Below are 19,888 nucleotides of genomic sequence, written 5' to 3'. Positions count from 1 at the left end.
GTTCTACATGCAAAAAATATATATATTTTCTGCCTCTTGCTTTTCTCTCTGAACACAACCTCATGAACTCTCAAAAATTACCTGCTATAGATTTCACTCATTCTTTTTAATTGCTATCAACTATTGCTTAATGAGAAAACAAAATTTGTTTGGCATTCCCCTTAATGAGCAGTCTCTTTATTTTCAATGCTTTTCTCACTAAAAATAAAGCCCAAAAAACATTCTCATACATGTACCCCATACACTAGAGCTTTGATTTCTATGAGATGGGAGTCTCGGAAGACATGCAGATGAGTCAGTGGTGGGTATATCTTAATAGATTTTGCCTTCTATTAAAGGTAGATTCATGTCCACGGCCATGCCACCCTGAACATACCCAATCTCGTCTGATCTCAGAACCTAAGTGGGGTCGGACCTGGTTAGTACTTGGATGGGAGACCACCTAGGAATACCAGGTGCTGTAGGCGTAAAAAATAAGTAAATAAATAAAAATAAAGGTAGAGTCACATTTCCACCAGAAAAGTAGATATCTTCTTACTACTCTAATTTGTATTTTCCTGAACACTACTGTGTCCTAGCCCCTTCTCAAGTGTTTCTGGGCCATACGAATATGTTTTTCTGTGAACTCTTTCACAATCTGATCCATGTTTTTTCTGTCAATCAGTAAGACCTCCTGGTATGCATTAACACACAGTTTGTCCCAAATATTTTCCCCAAATCTATTTATTTTTCTATTGATCCTGTTTGCTATATATTTTACTATAAAAATCTTTTATTGCGCTTTAGTTAACTATTTATTTTATAGGTTCCAAGTTTGAGAAGGTTTTGGAATTAGAAAGGTCCTGCAATTCCTAGATTTTTTTCTGCAAGATTTTTGTGTTGTTTTGGAACTTTTTGATTGGGTATTTGTAGGTTAAATTTTTAGTACCTCCATAATTCACTTGTTTATTTATTTTTTTAGAAGATGAAGATCCAATTTTATTTTCTTCCAGATAAATGAAAGGTTATACCAGTATCATTTATTAAATAAGTCTTTTTTCAATGTGTTGTTAATAAACTTGGTTACAAAATTGGGATTCCACATTTTTTTCTTGTAATGTCCTTTTGGCTTTGGTGTCAGGGTTGCTCTCATAAAGTGAGTTGAAAAGCATTACCTTTTCCTCTACCAGCTCAAAGAATCTGTGTAAAATTGGAATTAGTTCTTCCTTAAATGTTCCCTTACGTAAACACGTAGTTGTAAAGTGAAGGAGTATTTTAGTACTCTTTTCAAATAACTGTAGCTATTCTTCTTAAATAAACCAACACTGACAAGTGCTAGATTTTTTAGGTTGCTTACATTGTGAAATCTGAAACTTTTCATACTGTCATAGTAAGTTCTATTGGTCTACCTTGAACTTGGAATGGGTCTTTTACCCATGTGTGATTTGATAACATCATGTCTCACTCATTTGGAAAACATAAGTTTGGTGAGTTATACAGATTTCCAAACATAGACAATTTCATTGTACATTATTAAAACTTCACATTGGTTAATATCACCACCAATCTTATCAGAAAAGTCTTAGTATTAGAAACCTCTAAAGCTCACAGTGATTGACGCATTTTCCAAAATTCTAAATTTCAATTAAAAGGTCCAATTTAATCTTTAGTAACATTCTCAGTTGTTTTGTATTTTGTGCATTCTTAACAAAATGTCTGCCAAATATGAGTCTGAAGAACCAGTGTGTCAGTCAGTCATTCTTTCAAATAAAAACCGTATTCCACAAAAACAGCGGCTGTGGCAGTTCATAACGGAAAGAATCAAAGTGTTTCGCTCTGGGCAGCCCCCGTACTCTGATGGGCGGCTTACGTTCTTTATGCGTAGTTCCAGTTCATCACTCAGATAGCTAAAAGATCCACATTTAAGGGTTCAAGATTTTTTAAAAATTAACAATTTTATTGCCAACTTCATCAAGGACATTCTTAAGTAAAACTGGTGATTTTTCCCCTGTGAGCATGTGGCAGTGAAGTATATAACGACCACCAGCACAATTTAGCGCCGCTGCCTTGATTTGGGCCAAGATATAGTTTTACTCAGCACTGTCTTTGCTGTGAGCTTTAGAGCTTTCTAATACTGATACCAATGCAAGTATCAGTATAGTAAAAAAAAATAATAATAACAACAACATAAAATATTATTATAAAAACAATTTTGACCTCGCAGACCTCAGAAGTCTTAAGGACCACGAAGTCCATGGACCACACTTTCAGAACCACTACCCCAGAGAAACTCTTGCACATGTGTGTCAGGACACATGTATCAGATTGCTCGTAAGATTATTGTTTGTAAAAGCCAAAAATTAGAATAGATTCATCAACAAAATACCAAGAAATTGTGGCAGATTCATTTAACAGAAAGCTATGCAAATGAACCTACTGTAACTATATGGCATATCAAAGGTGAATGTCACCAACATACTATTAGAAGCAAGACACAAAAGACTATATAAAGTTTAGTTCCATTTATATGAAGCTCAAAATCTACTAAAATAAAAATATTTTCGTTTTTAAGGATATAGACATTGGTGGTAAAATCAACTTTAGAAACAAAGGAGGGAAATCATCATGAGAAAAGTCAGGATGGCAGTTACTTGTAGGAAAGATGGAAGAGAGTTACGGTTGGGAAGGGCCAAATGGCAACTTCTGAGATATTGGCAATGATCTCATCTTTGTCGGGGTGTTGTTTACAATGGCATTTCTTTGTATGATTATTTATTATATTTTGTGACACTGTGGGTATCTGAATGCTATATTCATTAGAAATGTTTTTAAATATCAGTTCTTTCATTTATTATGTCAATGACTATGGATTTCATTATCTTGGATTTGTTTAATTCTACATTTAACTAGCAGATTCACAAAGGGAAAAAATGCTTAATTGGCATTACATGTAAGAAAGAAGTGACATCACTTTCTAGGCAATAGGTGGGAACGTTCAATATGGGTGGAGGTGAGGTTCAAGGGAAATCTATTTTACTTCACAAAAGAGCAATTTCTACCATCTGCTCTCTGAAAATTGATGGTTACTCTGAAAACTGATCCCCCCTCATTGTATTGTCTCTTCTTTCATTTTCAGTGACAACAGTTTTCCAAATGCCTCTATGTCAGAAATCTTTTAAAGAATACACAATTTTAAAAAAAGCCACGGCTTGATGATGCTCACTGTTACACAGTTCTGTGATGTGGATATCACAGGAAATGTGTTAGCAATTACAAAGGCAAACAAGTCCGAGCATGTTTGTGAATGATAGGCTAAAGTTAAAATAAAGGATCACTGTCAATGAACATATGTTTTCCCACAATGCCCAAATTAAACTGAAAATCTAAATGACATCTTAAAATATTTTTATAAATGTATTTTTAGCTACCAAAATAAGCCTACAATTCTTTAATGAAATAACATTGCTAACAGTACTCACTTAACATCTATATATTTTCCACACAATTACAAATTTAAAATGGAAGTTGTATTTTATAAAGTTGGATTTCTAAAGGTTAAGTATTTTAGGACTCTAAAATTTCAGCAGAATTAAATCTTTTACTAACTGTTTGATGATACAGATGAATTCTATAATCTGTAAAAAATTTCATAACACTCGATTCTCTCCATACTTAATGCGTTCTTTAACTTAAGCATTTCGACTTTCAAAATTCTTATTTTATTTATTTTCATTTTATAAAATTAAGAATTGGCTAACCTAGATTATCATTACTATTCACAGCAAAAGCCTCTGAAATGAATCTGAAATTTAAATATAAAAATAAAAATAAGATTTTCAAAGAGGTAATATTAGTTAATTTTTTTCATAACCTTGGAATAAGAAAGGCTTTTCTAAGTGTGATACAAAAACCAGAAGCCATAAAGATTAATGGATCTAACTAAAAGAAAACTCGTATACATTAAAAAAAAAAAAAAAACCAGGAATAAATCAAAAGACACATAGAGACATACTTATAATATATGACAAAGACCAAATTCCTTAACATATAAATTGCTTTTAGGAATCACAATGAAAACAAACGATTCAATGAAAATATGGAAAGCTATAAGAAATGACAGCTTGCAATGTGAAATTAAAAAAGATAACAAAAACATGTTCATTCTAACTTATAATAAAAAAATGTAAATATCAAAACAAGAAGATTCTATTTTTCTTCTCCCATACAATCAAACATGTTGATAATTTAGTGTTGATGATGAAATGGGAAAACATACATTCTCATACACTATTGGTGCAAGTGCAAATAGACATTACCTTTTTTAACAGTTCTAATGAGATATACATAATTCGCATACCACAATATTTGCCTATTTAAAGTATACAATTCGATGGTTTTTAATAAATCAGACAATTATGCAACCATCACAGAACCTAATTTCAGAACATTTTCATCACTCCAAAAAGGAACTCTCATACCCATTTACCCATTACTCCCCATTCTCTTCCACACCCGCAGTAGTAGGCAAACATAACCTCATTTTAAGGGTAAGCTGTCAATGTCAATCAAAAATTTAAATTTTCAACCCTGTGCCTGGGTAATTCCATGTTATAGAATTTATCATATAAGAATAAACATAAAATACACAAAGATATACACAAAGATAACAAAACACTGTTACAGCATTCTATAGAACCTATGTCCTTCAATAGGAAACTGTAGTAGTAAAATGTATACATCAATAATGAAATACAGAGCAAATATTTAAAAGAATGAAGCCATATTTCTGATATAGAAAAATCATCAGAATATATGTCAAAAAAAGCAAAAGCAAACAATATACAGGGTATGACTGATGAGCTCATTTATATTTTTAAAAAATGAGATATTCTCAAAAAATTTTAAAGAGAAAACACATTAAATTTTTAGCAATGATTACCTTGGAAGAATAAAGATTACATGTTAAGAATGTTAAATATTTAATATTCAATATTTCAATTTAAAATAAAGTTAACTCACTTCAAACAACATATTGTTTTTAAAACACCACCTGGCAACAATAAAAGCGTTTTTAGATGACAACATGCACAAGGCACATCAGGGTTGTCTTATGTAGACATACAAGATTCTACTAAATTTCAAAACAGAAAAGCATTTATCCTCATGTCCAAAAGTAAATGTTTAATAAAAGCGACTTAAACAACTAGACATAATATTATCCTTCTAAAGGATAACTATGCATATCACAACATAACTATGCATTTAAATTTAGAGGAAAAAATCTAAATTAGAAAAATACCTCTGGAAAAGAGACAACAATAATAAAGCACTATAATTAGTATTTACTATTTCAAAAATGAAATTATTTTAAAATGTTTTCCTGAAACTGAAGTTTTGAAGAAAAATACTTGTTCTGTATTAAAAATATAATTAGCATTTTTGTATTTACGAAGACGACCTAAACTGCTCCTTTCCTCTGCCTTTAAATAGCTCTGGATTATCTCTGCATTTTTATTTTCATTCTCATTTTGCATATAATAAATTCCTGAGTTGTAGCTGCTAGGAAATACAATTTTCAATAGGCTTCCAAGTATTAATTTTTATTCTAGAAGTTAAAGATATTTATATAAATATCTATCCTTTCAATTTTATCATGTAAGATATAATTCATTACACATAAAGATAAAGATATAAGGATATTCTTCCCAGTATTATGTTAGTGAAAATTATAAATAATCTCAATACCCAACAATAGGGATAAGTTAAATAAACTGGGGATACCTCCGTAATATGAAATATAATAGTCATTAAAAATAGATACTTATGAATATTTAATAGCATGAAAAATACTCAACATATATAAAATAATTCATGTGCTATCTCAATTTTCTAAGGAAAAGTATGTTTTTTAGATACAGTGAAAAGACGAAAAGATAAAACAATGATATTTTACCACTGTTTTTATTTCTAAGTGTTCATTTTCTGGGTGATTTTATTTCCTTCTTTACATATGTCTATAATTTCCAGAATTTCTTCAATAGAAACCCACATAAATTATTTTACAATCACAAATACTACTTTAAAAGAAAGATGAAACTAAGACAGTTCATTCAGGCAACTCAGCATACACTTTAAAATATGTTAGGATGAAGAGAAAATTTTTTCAATAGAAGTCAGATGACTATGTAATTGCACGAAGGGTTATTTTAGCCAAAATATACACTGAATATATTTTAAGATATGAAGTAAGTTGATGTTTACATGCAAACTTCTCAATGATGCCAAAATATTTTTACAGTATGCCAAGAAGAAAAACAAAAACATACGGGTGTGGAAAAATAAAGCCACGCACATTTAAAAATGAATCTCTGATGCAATACATGATAGCTGTAAATATTTTTTCTTTCAACACATATGTGGGTAATTTTGGTATGTTTACCCCTGGCCCAGGATGTCATCATAAAGATATTATTTCATGAAAGACTAAAAAATTTTCAAAAAGCCACCATTTCCTTTCAATTATTTTAATTATTCTATGGTAAGCAGCCTCAACAGTAAGAAATGGTACAAAATAAAAGTAAAAAGAAAAATTATTGTAAAAGACTTGGAATGAACTGTAAAAACAAGTAATGACAATTTTTAAAAAGAAATTAATAACAAGAGTTCAAAAGAAGGTACATCTGAATATAAAAAGTATTACCTTCAAAAATGTTTTTAAAAATCTAATTTCTTTTTAATTAAAAAGGTTTTTTAAAAAAATACTAGGATTGCACCAAGGAAAAAAAACACCCTGCATGCTTTAAAGTGGAACTATGAAATGACGGACAGAATATTAATAATTCTACCAGATTGAAATTTAAAAGAAAAAATAGCCCTTCCTCCCTTATTATCAACAAAAATAAACTTACATGCTCATAATATTGTTTGGAATATCTAAGGGAAAAAAATCAATACCTTTTATGATATTTTATAATTAGGGTGGTAAGAAAACTTTATCATGTTGAAAATAAACAAATTAAAATTAAAATTTAGAAATCCTTGGAGCAGCTTCATTTAAATGAAATAAAGAGAAAGATAAAATTATTTAAATAAGTTTATTAGAAACATTAATCTAAGTCCAATAATATTTTTCATATTTGTATATTTAAATAATACATTATAATTTACAAGTTACATATATATATTCATTATTCTCATTTGATTTTGTTAACAACCCTGTGAAATCAATAAGTACCCTCTTTTTAAACAAAAGCTAAACTAGTATTCTTAATGTGCCTGGGTCATATGACTAGAGAATGGTAAAAGGAGGTTAAGGATACAGTGTCTCAGGTTCCTAAGACACTGTCATACCACACAGATGACCAAAGTGTTTCACTGGTGTCATAAGCAAAAATAAAAATGATAATAATGATTTTTTAAATTTCCCAGAATAAAATTTTAAAGAAAGGAAATAATAAAGCAAATTAATCTTTGTTCAATGACTACTATATGTGGAACAGATGGGTACTTTAGACTATAGAATCTTCATTCGTCCTGTAAAGCAGATGTCTCCCAAGACAGATGAGGAAACAGGCTAAGAGAGGGTATCTGCCCATTTTCACACAGCTACTAAGTAGGATTTAAGTCCATGTGTTCTGGACTCCAAAGCCTCTGCTTTTAACCAATAAAGAATACTGCCTCTTTAATAATTCTACTTTCAAATAACCAAAGAAAGATAGTACATCATGTATCAGCTATAGCCTACCTAAATTTAGCATATCAATTTAAGTAGTAAAAATAGTAATAATGAGACTAGAAAGATAACAGGAGGATGGAAGAATGTGCTGAGGTCAAAGACACTGCCAAGTCCCCTGGCCCCTGAGAAGCGGAACTGACAGTCAGGGGAGAGTCGCTCAGCGCACCTCCAGTGTGGCAGGCATGCAGCTGGGACACACGAAATGGAAGACAGACATTAAATAATGGAAAGGCAAAGCCTGCCTACCCTGCATCATTACTTTAAATTTGTACCTAGGACAACCTCTCCCTACCCTGCATCATTATTCTAACGATGACCTGAAAACTCCTATTACACAAAATATAAAAACCGTTACTAATTAGCTACATCAGAAAAATCTCATTCGTACCTCTTTCTCATGCATTCGGGAGAATAAATGATCCTCGTGGAGACTGCTGGATTTTCTCAGGCTGAATTTGGGTGTCATCTGTAGAATGAGTAAGAGTTACTCAATACTTTTTTTCAGGCTTGGTTTATCCTTAACCCAAAAGCAAACTTCTACATTGCCTGAAGTTCATGCTGAAATAATACCAACATTGGAGGGAAAAAAATGACATTCATTTCCAAGTGATAGGATTAATAAGACTATTATGCTTCACAATGTGGATTTGTATTACTTTCTGTAAATAACTTAATGATTATCTTATTAAAAATAGGAAAAGTCCAATGGAATTCTCACCTACCACAGAAAGTGGGATAGGCTTCTGTCTCAGGTACCGTGGATTTTCTATCTGAAAATTTAAAATAAAATAAAGACATTAATTTTTGAGTCTTAATTATTATTTGATAAAATATAGAATTAAGTTGCTATATGAAAATGTTTCCTACATGTCTTAGTATTTCGTTTGTCTTTTACAATGAGTATTCCATAATACATTTTTCGTGACCCACTAACAAATTAAAAATGAATCAAAAACTACTTTGTGGACATAAATGCACCTTCATGATGCCCTCACAGCCTAGCCTCATCTCCAACACTCCTCACTTCACATTTATACTCCCAGAATCCTGAATGACTTATATTACCAGAATACGATCGGTCTTCTTATGCCTCTCTACCTCTATGCATTACTGCGTCCACTCCTATAACCCCTATAAACACACGCCTGTTCATCTTTCAGGTCTCAATTTAATCATTACATTCCTAGGCAGATTCGGTATATGAATCCTTAAATTTACCTCCATAATAGCAACTAGAATACGAAATTCCTTTGGGACTCCTCCAATATCTACCTCACATGCTCATCTATCCCCCAACAACTCGTTTTTCCTTGAAAGCACAACACGGGACCATATCTGAGCCTTTTGCTACCTGTTCCCACCCTCTTATCAGTTCCTAAAGTACCCTGTGGGTCTCTCATAGCTCTTATATCTTAAGTGTTTATCAGTATGTCTCCACATTTGTCTTTAAGCACAATGAGTGTAAGGATGATGACTTCTCGATTTTGAATTCCTGGTACTTAGCACAATGCCTAACATGTTGTAGACTTTCAACAAAATACTGAATTAATATACTATAGGATAAATTAGAAACACTGATTGTTATCCCATATTTCATTCACAAACAATATGACAATTAAAAATAATAATCTCCTGACATAATAAACTCATAATTTACTGTTGCAGAAAAATCAGACCGGCGAGAAATCAAACATCATTCCTAGAGGTGGAGAACTCAAGTTAATTATGCTGGCAGTCCCAAAAGAGTGAGTGTTCTGAAGATCTGGGCCCCAAGCTCAGGAGTAACCTTGGTTTTATAGGGCTCATCCATACAGTTACAGTTGGCATGAGCCGACTGGTTAATACGTCCTCAGGCAATTACAGACAGGAGTTATTATGGGCTACAGGTGGTTACAGAGACAGAACAAGCAAAGGCAATACACCTGTTATCTAGACAGAACAAGCAAAGGGTGAGTCTTCAATTGATCTCGAGGTCACCCTGCCCTTCAGCCTATGGGGCAAGCATGTCTACAGAGGCAGAAGAACTGATTACAAGGTTAGCCATTTGAGTAGAAAATTCCTCTTCATTACTACCTCAAATTATACAAGAATATAAATATAACACTAACCGTGACGTCAACCTAGTAGAGTGGTTCTTACCCTGAAGTATACCATAGTATCAACTGACAAATTTTTTCAAATATATATTATTTGGCTACACTCCTCCAAAACCCCACTGTGTTCTCAAAAGCTCCTCAAATGATTATTATAATTAATGATTATGGAAGACAAACAATCTATACCCAAATTAACAATACAGTTAAGGATGAATAAACAATTAATCAAAGAACACAGAGGAAATACAATTAAAAATAAAACTTGTTCAAGTTAAAAAAAAATAGAAGCCTCTACAACAACAAATAGGATCTGAAGAGTAACCAACTATATTTCAGATTAGGGAAAATTTACGAAATAATTTTTCCCACCTGAAGACTGGTTCCAATGAAGCAATGGCAACTGCCTGAATTTAAATCTCTCTCCCAATCTTCCAAAACCCTATGGATCCATGAAGAGAACAAATAAAGGTATCTGTCACCCACACCCACTTCATAAGACAGGGAAGAGATTACTAACACCCTCCAATAACATGTAAGTGGCCCAAGAGAGATCACAATCAGCAGAATCAGCTTGAGTGGTAGCATGGGAGAAAATGAGGCTAGTGCCTCAGGGTCCCAGCGCTGGGGGAACATGATGTCATCAAATGCCAACCTTCCTGTAGAAGGAGAAGGCCTCTCCTAAGTGGTTGAGATGGGAAAACCCGATGCATCAACGTGCTGGAGACAGGGAAGTCAACAGAAGGCAGTCTGAGGAAGGAGCCACTTTTGCATTAGAGAAAGGCCCCTTGGAAGGAAGGTCGTCCAACATGAAGGGAAAGGAAAAAGGAATTCTTTATGGAGAAAATAATTAAGTTTTGTCATAAGACATTAAGACTGAAATAAATAGAGAGTGAAACGATGTTTTTGGATAGTCTCAACTGGATAGTCGCAATGTTAATTCTCTTTAAGTAAATTAATCCAAACCAAAATCTCTAAGTTGTCAGAAAACTTAGCTCATTATAAAATATGTGTGAATAAATAAAGGGACAAGAATAGAGAAGATATGCCTAAAGAAAAAAATCAAGGTGGGATGGCTTACAGAGATAACATAAAACTAGAGTAGTGAAGATAAGTCAATGGAACCAAATAGAAAGTATGAGAAACTCTAATATATATGAGAATATGATTCATGAAAAATCTAGTATTGCAAATTATTGAGAAAATAAGAATGTGTTAAATAAGTGGAAGAAAATAAGATCAGAGCCCTTCCTTGCGCCATATATAATGTCTAGTGAAGTAAATACTTAGCAAAACTATAAAAACTTTCAGAAGACTATCTAGAAGAATGACTTTATGGCCTTGGAGTAGAGATTTCTTAAATAAGAAACAAAAAAAAAGCAAAAACAGAAGAGAAATTAATAAATTTGACCACTTTAAGGACTTCTCTCCAAAAAATATATCATAAAAAGTGTAACAAAACAAGACATAAATTGGTAGGTGAGGTTTGCATAAATGGTTTAGTCTCTTAAATGTGTAAAGATCTAAAAAAGTCCAAAAAAAATTTAAAAAAACAACAACCTATTAGAAAAAAATAGGGAAAAACAAGGCACATTTCACTGATGAAGAAATATGAATGGCAAATAAACATTGAAAATATGCTCAATCTGTTTAGAAATACGAAAAATGTAAAGTAATACCACCATGAGATGGTATTTTACAGCTATCAGATTGGCATACATTAAAACTTTAACAATAAAAGTGTTCCAGATGTGGTGGTGCAATACTGCTAGGTGTATTAGTACATTTGCTTTGGGAAATATTTATTAAGTAAAAATATAATAAAGTCCACATAAATATCACACCAGAGAAAGAGGCATATTTTTAAACAAATAACACTGTACTATATATACACAGCTTTTTGAAAAATAGAGGCAGCAAATTTCCAGCAGGCAGCAAAGGGTGCTCAATAAATATTTATTGTCTGAAGGTATATATATATAAAAGTAAATAACCATTCTCTATTTTTGGAATGCAGAAAACCAGAATAGAAAGTAAGTTCTTCAAAGACACATGCAAATCTGAAAATATATAAAACCCTAATTCATGAAGCAAATAAAGGAAAATAAAGGGAGAGAGAAATAGGGACTTCTCAAAGATGTTCAAGCTCTAATTAAGCTTAAAATTTTAAACCAAAAGCCAAGAAAACCATTTGTGACTTATTTTTACCCAGCTCTACATTTATAAGCAGGGTACAAAATATTGGTTTAGTTAATTACATGCAGCCTTTGGACTATGCAGAAGTAACTCCTATTTCATCCTCTACATCTTTAAAAGCCATTAAATACAAACGTTGAAAGACTTGTTCTGTTATCCTAAATGTCCTTTCTCAAGTAGACCAAAACAAACTTTATTCTAATATTTAAAATCCACAACGAACACTGTAAACAAGCATAAATCTTACTGTTATTCACTTATAATATACTGAATTTGTCTCATAACCATTTTTAATATATAATGAGAATTATTCATGGTAAAGCATGTTTTTGAGTATTGGGGAGAAATAAGCAATCTATTTTCTGATTTTATAACAGTAGCCAGATGTGCTTTGAAGTTAAATGTTCCCACTTTGTAATCCACAAGTAATATGGACTTGGAGCAATCTGTAAATAGTCTTAACATTTACTTTTCTTATGCTCTTTTAGAATACTGTGTTCTCTCATAATACCTCAAGAAAGAATACCACAATAAAAAAAGTCTAAAAATTGACATGTGAAACACTAAAGTCTAACAAAATATTAGACAGAAGACAAATTCAAAAATAATTATGTTCCGATAGCATGAATAAATCACATGACTGAACATTTATTGTTGAAGAAGCAAACAATCACAATAATAAAATAAATAATTTAAACTAGACATAAATACAGACATCTGAATGCTCTCTAGTGAAAACTAGCTTTTGACATTTTATTTTGTTTAGTTCTTCAGCAGATTTGTTTTTTCGGTTACAAAGGGTTCTGTCAGTTCGTTTCCTCAAATTATTCAGGATTTGGTCAAATTCACCAAATGTCCTATTATAGTACTAATGCTGATCAAATAGAGATGGTCGGTGATTCCAGAAAAATCGGAAGACATTTTATCTGATATTTTAGCTGTCTTAGAGGAAAAAACATTAAGCACTATCTTACTTGCAACGCAACTAAAATAAATGTTTTTAAGTCACAGCATCAGAGAAACTGCCAAAACTGTCTCTATAGCAGAAAATAATTTCAATCTTCAATGTTAAATCAATTATGCTTCAAAATAATGTTTTTACACCAATATTTAAGAACTTGAAAAACATTTTCCACAGAATACTACTACAAATAGAGGCCCAATTATTGGTTTACTCACGACATTTTAACATTTAATGAGCACAAATAAAATATAAAGACAGAGGCCACTGGCACAAGGAAAAGCAAATAAGCCAAAGGAACAGAATGGAAACAGACATGTACTGTCACTTAACTTATTAGACAAAAAGAACGGTGCTTCGCAGCAAGAACAGAATAGTCTTTTCAATAAATGGGAGTGTCACCTGGATATACATATGGACAAAAAGAAATCTTAACTCTATACCTTACAACGTATATCAATATCACCTCTAGATGGCATGTAGATCCAAAGAGAAAAGCTAAAATAATAGAGCTGCTAGAAGAAAACATAGGAGAACATCTTCAGGACCTTAAGGTAGTCAAAGAGCTTCAAAGATCTTAAATAGGACACAAAATAGCACTAAACTTAAGGTGGAAAAATGAGAAAATGAATGCATTAAAATTTTTAAATTTCCATTCATCAAAGACATAAGAGAATGAAAGAAAGCAGCAAAGTGGAAGCAAATATTTATAATACCATATTCCAAAAGGACTCTTAACCAGAATAGATGCAAAGCTCTTACACATTAATAAGAAAAAGGCTGACAACCCAACAGAAAAATGGCAAAGCCTTCGTGCCACTTCACTCTGAAAGGCTATCCAAACTGTCGATGAACACATTCAAAGGCGTCTAACTTTATTAGTCATCAGGAAAACACATGTTAAAACCATACAATGCAATGTCACTAACCACTCTCAAGCATGGCTACTTTTTAATTAACAAAAAATTCACTGATAAGACCAAATATTAGAGAGGAAGTCGAGTAACAGCAACTGGCACACACAGCTGATGAGGAAGCAAACGGGCACGTCACTCTAGAAAACTGTTTGGCAGTATTCACTCTATCATTTCGCTTTTTGCTGCATCGCGAATCACCTCGAACCTTTGCAGCTTCAAACCACAACCATTTGACTAAGCTCACAATTGTATGGGTCGGCAGTGTGGGCAGCTCATACGCTAGAACAGCTTGTCTCAACTGGACTTGCTCATGTGTCTGCTTCACTACGGTGACAGCTGCGCCTGGGGGACTGATTAGAACAGTTCTCAGTAGGCCGCACTGAGAAGGCCACAGTGCGCAGAACAGCCAGGCTTCCCATGTTCCTCACAGCGGGAGTGAAGGGGCATCCCCAGCTGCCAGTGGAGAGCAGGTGCCCTCTTGCCCTCAACGGGGAGGTCCTCCCTTTCCCGGTGGGCCCAGGCCTCCAGGCGGGCCGCCTGACTGTGTGGTGCCGCCTACCCTCTGGAGCGCAGGAGGGACGGGAGGAGACGCACTCCTGCTGACCTCACCCTGCTCCCCCAGCCCACTTCCTGTCCTGAGAGGCTCCCTGCACAAATGCCCCACACCTGGGTCCTGTTCCGTCAGGCTCTGCTCTCTGGGACCTCAGGGGTCTGTCTGTCTACTCAGAGTCCTCGCTGCCAGTTTGCTCCCAGTGGGAGTGAGGCTGCAGCCAGCATGTGGACCCAAGGAGAGAACTGAGAGCTGACTGGGATGGAAGTTTCCAAGGAAGCCCTCCCTTCTGGCCTCTCACCCCATCATCAGGAAAAAAGAAAAAAAGATGGATCTATAGAGAGTTATGTATGAAATATATATAAAGTAAAGCAAGAAAGAGTCCCAAAAACTAAAGGTTAAAAAGGTTCAAGAAAAAAATAATACAGGAGAAAATTTTAATTGCTGGGTTTAATAAATAAATCTTTACCTGAAGTATGCAGTTTTAGAGAAAATATTAACACACTCCGGGAAAAAGAAATGATATATTTGGGGAAAAAAATACGTATTTTCTAACAAAAACTAGAAAATTCAAGTTCCAAAACGTCTAAGGCATCAGAATGAAGATGGTGACAGTCATGGCAGCAATATCAAAATGTACCCTTAGTATGGAGCACAAAAATTAACTAGCTATTAACTTCTCATTCACAGAAAAAAAAAAAGTCTGTGGCACATTCGCATACAAACTAAAATCAAAGCAACATCTAAGCTTTTCAATACACTGGATACTTAAATTATTCTACTGTGATCAAGAGATACAGTTCAGCCTGATTAATGCATATGTGTTATAAATATATAAAACTGCAAGGCTTTTATATTTTATACTGTTAGTGACTTCTTTGAACAACAAAAATGTGAAACAAAACCCCAGGCAGGCCTAGTTTTAAGGCATTACCTCAAAACATTTTAGATGTTTTATTTTAATTTTATTATACAAATGAAAAATTTAATCCTCTGAATAGTCGAATAATTGTGAGAACTATGTGCTAAGAAATGTACATCAGAAGTTTCCAATGGCTGAGGGCAAAGGCAAATTTAAAAGAACAACCCAGAATTTTGTTTCTCACTTTGATACTGCATTCTGGCAAAATGATTTGTCTTTTTGAGGGATTTCCTGTGCTCTTCTCCCACGCTGGTAACTTAGGCAACTTCCCCAACACCCTCAAACATGAAATTGTTTCTTTTGACTTACTAGTCCCCACTTGTGATCAATTCTGTTTCTCTCTTTCACTAACATACTCCCAAAATGACTAAGAGATTCACATTGCTTTAAATTCTTAACCATTTCCCGGCCTTATAATCATGGCCATTGCATGTCCAGGTGTCCTTACTGCGCCCTCCCTGCTCCTCACTCTGAACCTCTAAAAGGCCAGAGCTGTTCTGGTCTCTGAGTGCAGCCACCAGCTCTAGCGGTGTGACTATGTGACCTGACTGCAGCCCTCGAGTCTCATGAATCTCCAACCCTTGAACTCCCAATGAATTTTACCCTCTCTTCGAAATCCACCAGTCAAAAATAAAATTTGAAAGTCCTCAAGTGGATTCCCCTGTCGGGCAATCAATTAACTGACAGGGAGCCAACATTCGCATTTCCTAGACCCAAACTTTTAGGTGCCCTTTCGTTCGGCCTGCCAATCAGTCACCAAGCATTCTTCACTCTCCTTTCTACTGCTTTCCGTCGTCCTGGAAATCATACAAATCTGGAGGCCACTCCGAACACCTCAGAGATGACTGGCTCCCCTTCTCCATTTTCACTCACGTCCACTACAACTCTAATAATGTCACCAAGTCAATTTTCCTAAAGCACTGCTTTTGTTGAAGGTCATTAGTGGTAGGAAGGGCTTTATTTTTTATATTTAAAATAACGACCCTAACATCAGTGAAGGAGTGAAAAGTAGACAATCCTACAGACTGCTGGTTGGAAAATAAACTGGTATATGCTGGACCTAAGAAAGCAATCAAGTATGTATAAAAAGACTCTTCTAAGAAATTTTATTGCAGTATTATATTAACAAACTGAGAGCAATCTAAACTTCCAAAAGTGGCAGAATGCTTAAATAAGTTATGGACCATCTCTCCAAAAGAAAAATTAGTGCTACCATTAAGATTCATTTGGTTTAAATTTTAAACCAAATTTAAAATAGCACATATTTAAATATGCCTCCAATTGTTTAAATATTAATTTTACAAATACACACAAGGAAAAAAAGGAGGGAAATATACATATAACAAAATATTAACACAACTCTCAGTAGTAAGATTCTCACATCATTTATTCCTGAGTTTCTCTATTTTTCGAATACCCCATTACGAATTATTTTTATACTAACATCGTGTGATAAAACTTATTTTACATCTCTTTTCATCTCCTCGAAGCATTTAAACAGCCTATGTGTAAAGTGGAATGCGCAGGGAAAAAAAAATAACCCCCCAGGGCTCACTATCGCCTAAAATTCTAAAGCTGAACTCCTCAGTTTAGCATTCAAAGCTCCCATGTAATCCATCCTGATAACTCCGCCCACTACTGCCGGACACAGACCCAAAGAACCAGTCACAGCAGCTCACTTACGCCACACCTTTCTTCAGGCCTAGCTCTGCCTTGAATTCCCTCCCCTCCCCGAACCCAAGCACATCCACGACCCCAGGCTTTGTGCCTGAAGACTGTTGTGTAAGACCCTGCATCAAGTCTGAGATTTTTTTCTTACCCTAATGACCTTCCTTCTCCAACTCCTCCCTCCTTTCCCCTCCACCTCACTTTCTATCTAACTCATTTTGCAATTTTATCATATACTATCTTAAATTATTATTTAACTACTGATGTGTATATCTCTTATTTTACCAAGAAAGTCAGCTTGTCAAGGGCAGGGATTGTTCCATGCTTCTTTGGAACATTATTCCTCCTCCCTGTACTCAAAGTCCTTCTCACTGCTTGCTCCGTACTAAATGTCTAACATCCAACAACATTCGCTTGATAGAATTAAATCGGTTCAGATGCTTTCCAAATACAATGTTTCTGCCACATCAATATATATACATAAAACAAATACTTTCTTTACCCCAAGATTCCAACTATTAAGGCGAGCTTCAATGTCGCTGTCATCCAAAGAAAGAGTAGATTTTTTCAAATGGATGCCCTGAAATACAAAAGAAAAAAAGGAAGGGAGGGAGGAAAGAAAGAAGGAGGTAATAAATCAAAGGGAAAAGGGGTAGGGGGAGAAGGAAGAAGGGAATACGGAAGGGAGATAAGGGGGGTGGGAAAAGAGAAAGAAAAAAAAAGATGAGAAAAGACAGGCAGATAAAATATATGTCATTCAGAGTAATAAGAGTTTTGTGCACTTTTTTGGTAATGCTATATTGCCCTCAGAGGAAAGGACTATGTTACAACTGAGCTAGTTCTAAATTCTGAGTAATGACTGTTTATTGTAACTGCTTAGGGCTATGAGATGACTTTGCAATGTATTCACACAGAACTATATTTCAAAAAAAAACCATCAAAAGAATATTTTAAAAATTAATCCAGACTATTCTCTTTAAGTTCTTTAACAAAAAGTTTTAATTGTGGTATACCACAGCAGCTTTAAAGGGGATGGGGGAACATTTGAAAGATGAATTATTTACTCTCGTTAAAATTAGTTAACAGGAAAGTTTGTGTTGATGTCCAAGAAGCTCTTTGTTCTTAAATTAATTCTCAGTCATACGCTGAATATAAAGAGAAATAAGCTTTAAATTCACATCATGAAAACACAATTATGGTGGTTCTTTACTTTAAAAAAAATTTAAATTCCATGCTTTTCCCCTTCCTATATAATTTATTATATTACACATTTATCACCAGATTAAAATCATATCTAAGGACAGCCTAAGATCTGTGCTCAGAAATGAATAACGGTCTGAAAGCTACAAAAACTTAGAAAGGTAAGTCTGTGTAACATAATAATGTATATTCTACAGCACAGCCAAAAACAATATTTTGAAATTTTCACACTTTTAGAAAATCTCATTACCCACATATAAATCTATTCACCTATGGTCATTTAAATTATCTGAAGGGAGGGAAACTACACTAAAATGTTCTTCATATTTGATGGAGTCTCCAAATTTCTATTGAACAAAGTGTTTATTATACATACTATATTAAAATCTATTATTGCTTCATTGTTGGTCCTCTACTTGTACCTGCCTTGTTTATTTTGAGTAAATATGATTAATAATAAACTCGCAAATATTTCAAATGTGCAACCTTTATATTAAAATATTCTGAAAGTTCCAAACTAAAGAAAATGCAAGGCATTTAGAGCGGTGTGTGCTAAAAGTCATGCATCACCCATGATCTTCCTGTAACTAAAAGTCTTGTAACCCAAGACAAGCCAGAGTTATTAAGCAAGAAAGACCACAGTAGGCAAGCAAAGTCCTTCTCTTTACAAAGCTAATGAGCTGCTCAAGCAAATGAGCCATAAACATCAGTATCTCGCTCAACCCAAATCTATGTTCAGTAATTAGATGCAAGAGAAGTATTCATATTTCAAGATATAAATAGTTCACATTCATCAGAAAGACAATGTTTCCTATTTTGCTACAAGCTAACCCCAGTTTCTTAAGTTTATGACAACTGGGTGTCTAATCATTTTTATACATATACTGGGTAAAAGAGGGAAAAAAATAACTAAAAAACAAAGCTTTCGAAAGTTATTCTTTGATGCACAGGAAATACAATTGATTAACATGTTGCCTCGAAATCACTCAGAAAGCAGAAGGAATGCTGTGGAATACATCGAATACACCATTTCTTTGATATCAGGATGTTCGTCCAAACTTTCAGATTGTAGTCACTGCTTTTAAGTAATCACTGGAATTTCGACAATATGAAACTAAAAATCTGCGGAATTATTTTAAAACAAAACACAAACAAAAGTAGAATCTGATCTTACACAACTCTTGGGGGTAGTATTCTGTCCGTCTTCTCTGTAGGCTGGACTCACCGAATGTGACCTCGTTTGGAGCTTCGCCGTGTACTGCTCCCTACTGATGGACCAAAACAGTAACAATCAGAGTTCAGGGAATTCAGAGGACACAGAGGTATTCGAATGTAGGATCGCCAATTTTTTTTTCTTTTAGAAATAAGATGATTTATTAACAATGATATGTTAACAATGATGTGACAGTAGCAAAAAATATATATAATAACAACTCATATTTTTCACATTTTCTTAAACTTAAATGTCACCTAAATGCTATGTACTTGCTTACAAACAAGTGCTATTTTAAAATGGGACTATAATAAACTACATGTATTTAAATCTTTTCTCCTCCTTTCCCCTTTTCCTAAATGTAGGAAGAGAAGAAAAAAAAAAAGAAAGCATACATTCTCAAAGATAACTATTTTAAAAAGTTTTGTTGGATTCGCATTCCACATCAAGATAA

The 19,888-nt window shown here is 33.8% G+C and overlaps 1 protein-coding gene and 1 pseudogene across 1 annotated transcript in view; one reads left to right on the top strand and one right to left on the bottom strand.

Annotated features, from left to right (window-relative positions):
• Positions 1-19,888, bottom strand: part of CEP112 (centrosomal protein 112) — a 107,575-nt gene that overhangs the window by 61,447 nt on the left and 26,240 nt on the right. The window contains 4 exon segments of the mRNA XM_036221979.1: positions 8,103-8,180; positions 8,437-8,484; positions 17,524-17,601; positions 19,396-19,489. Coding sequence (XP_036077872.1) covers positions 8,103-8,180; positions 8,437-8,484; positions 17,524-17,601; positions 19,396-19,489 — 298 coding nt within the window.
• On the top strand, positions 349-467 carry LOC118604660 (annotated as a pseudogene).

Source organism: Rousettus aegyptiacus, unplaced genomic scaffold (genome assembly GCF_014176215.1).
Source record: "Rousettus aegyptiacus isolate mRouAeg1 unplaced genomic scaffold, mRouAeg1.p scaffold_m13_p_6, whole genome shotgun sequence".
In the NCBI taxonomy this organism is placed as follows: Eukaryota; Metazoa; Chordata; class Mammalia; order Chiroptera; family Pteropodidae; genus Rousettus; species Rousettus aegyptiacus.
Note: the sequence above shows the minus strand (reverse complement) of the source record. Positions and strands in the feature narration are given on the sequence as shown.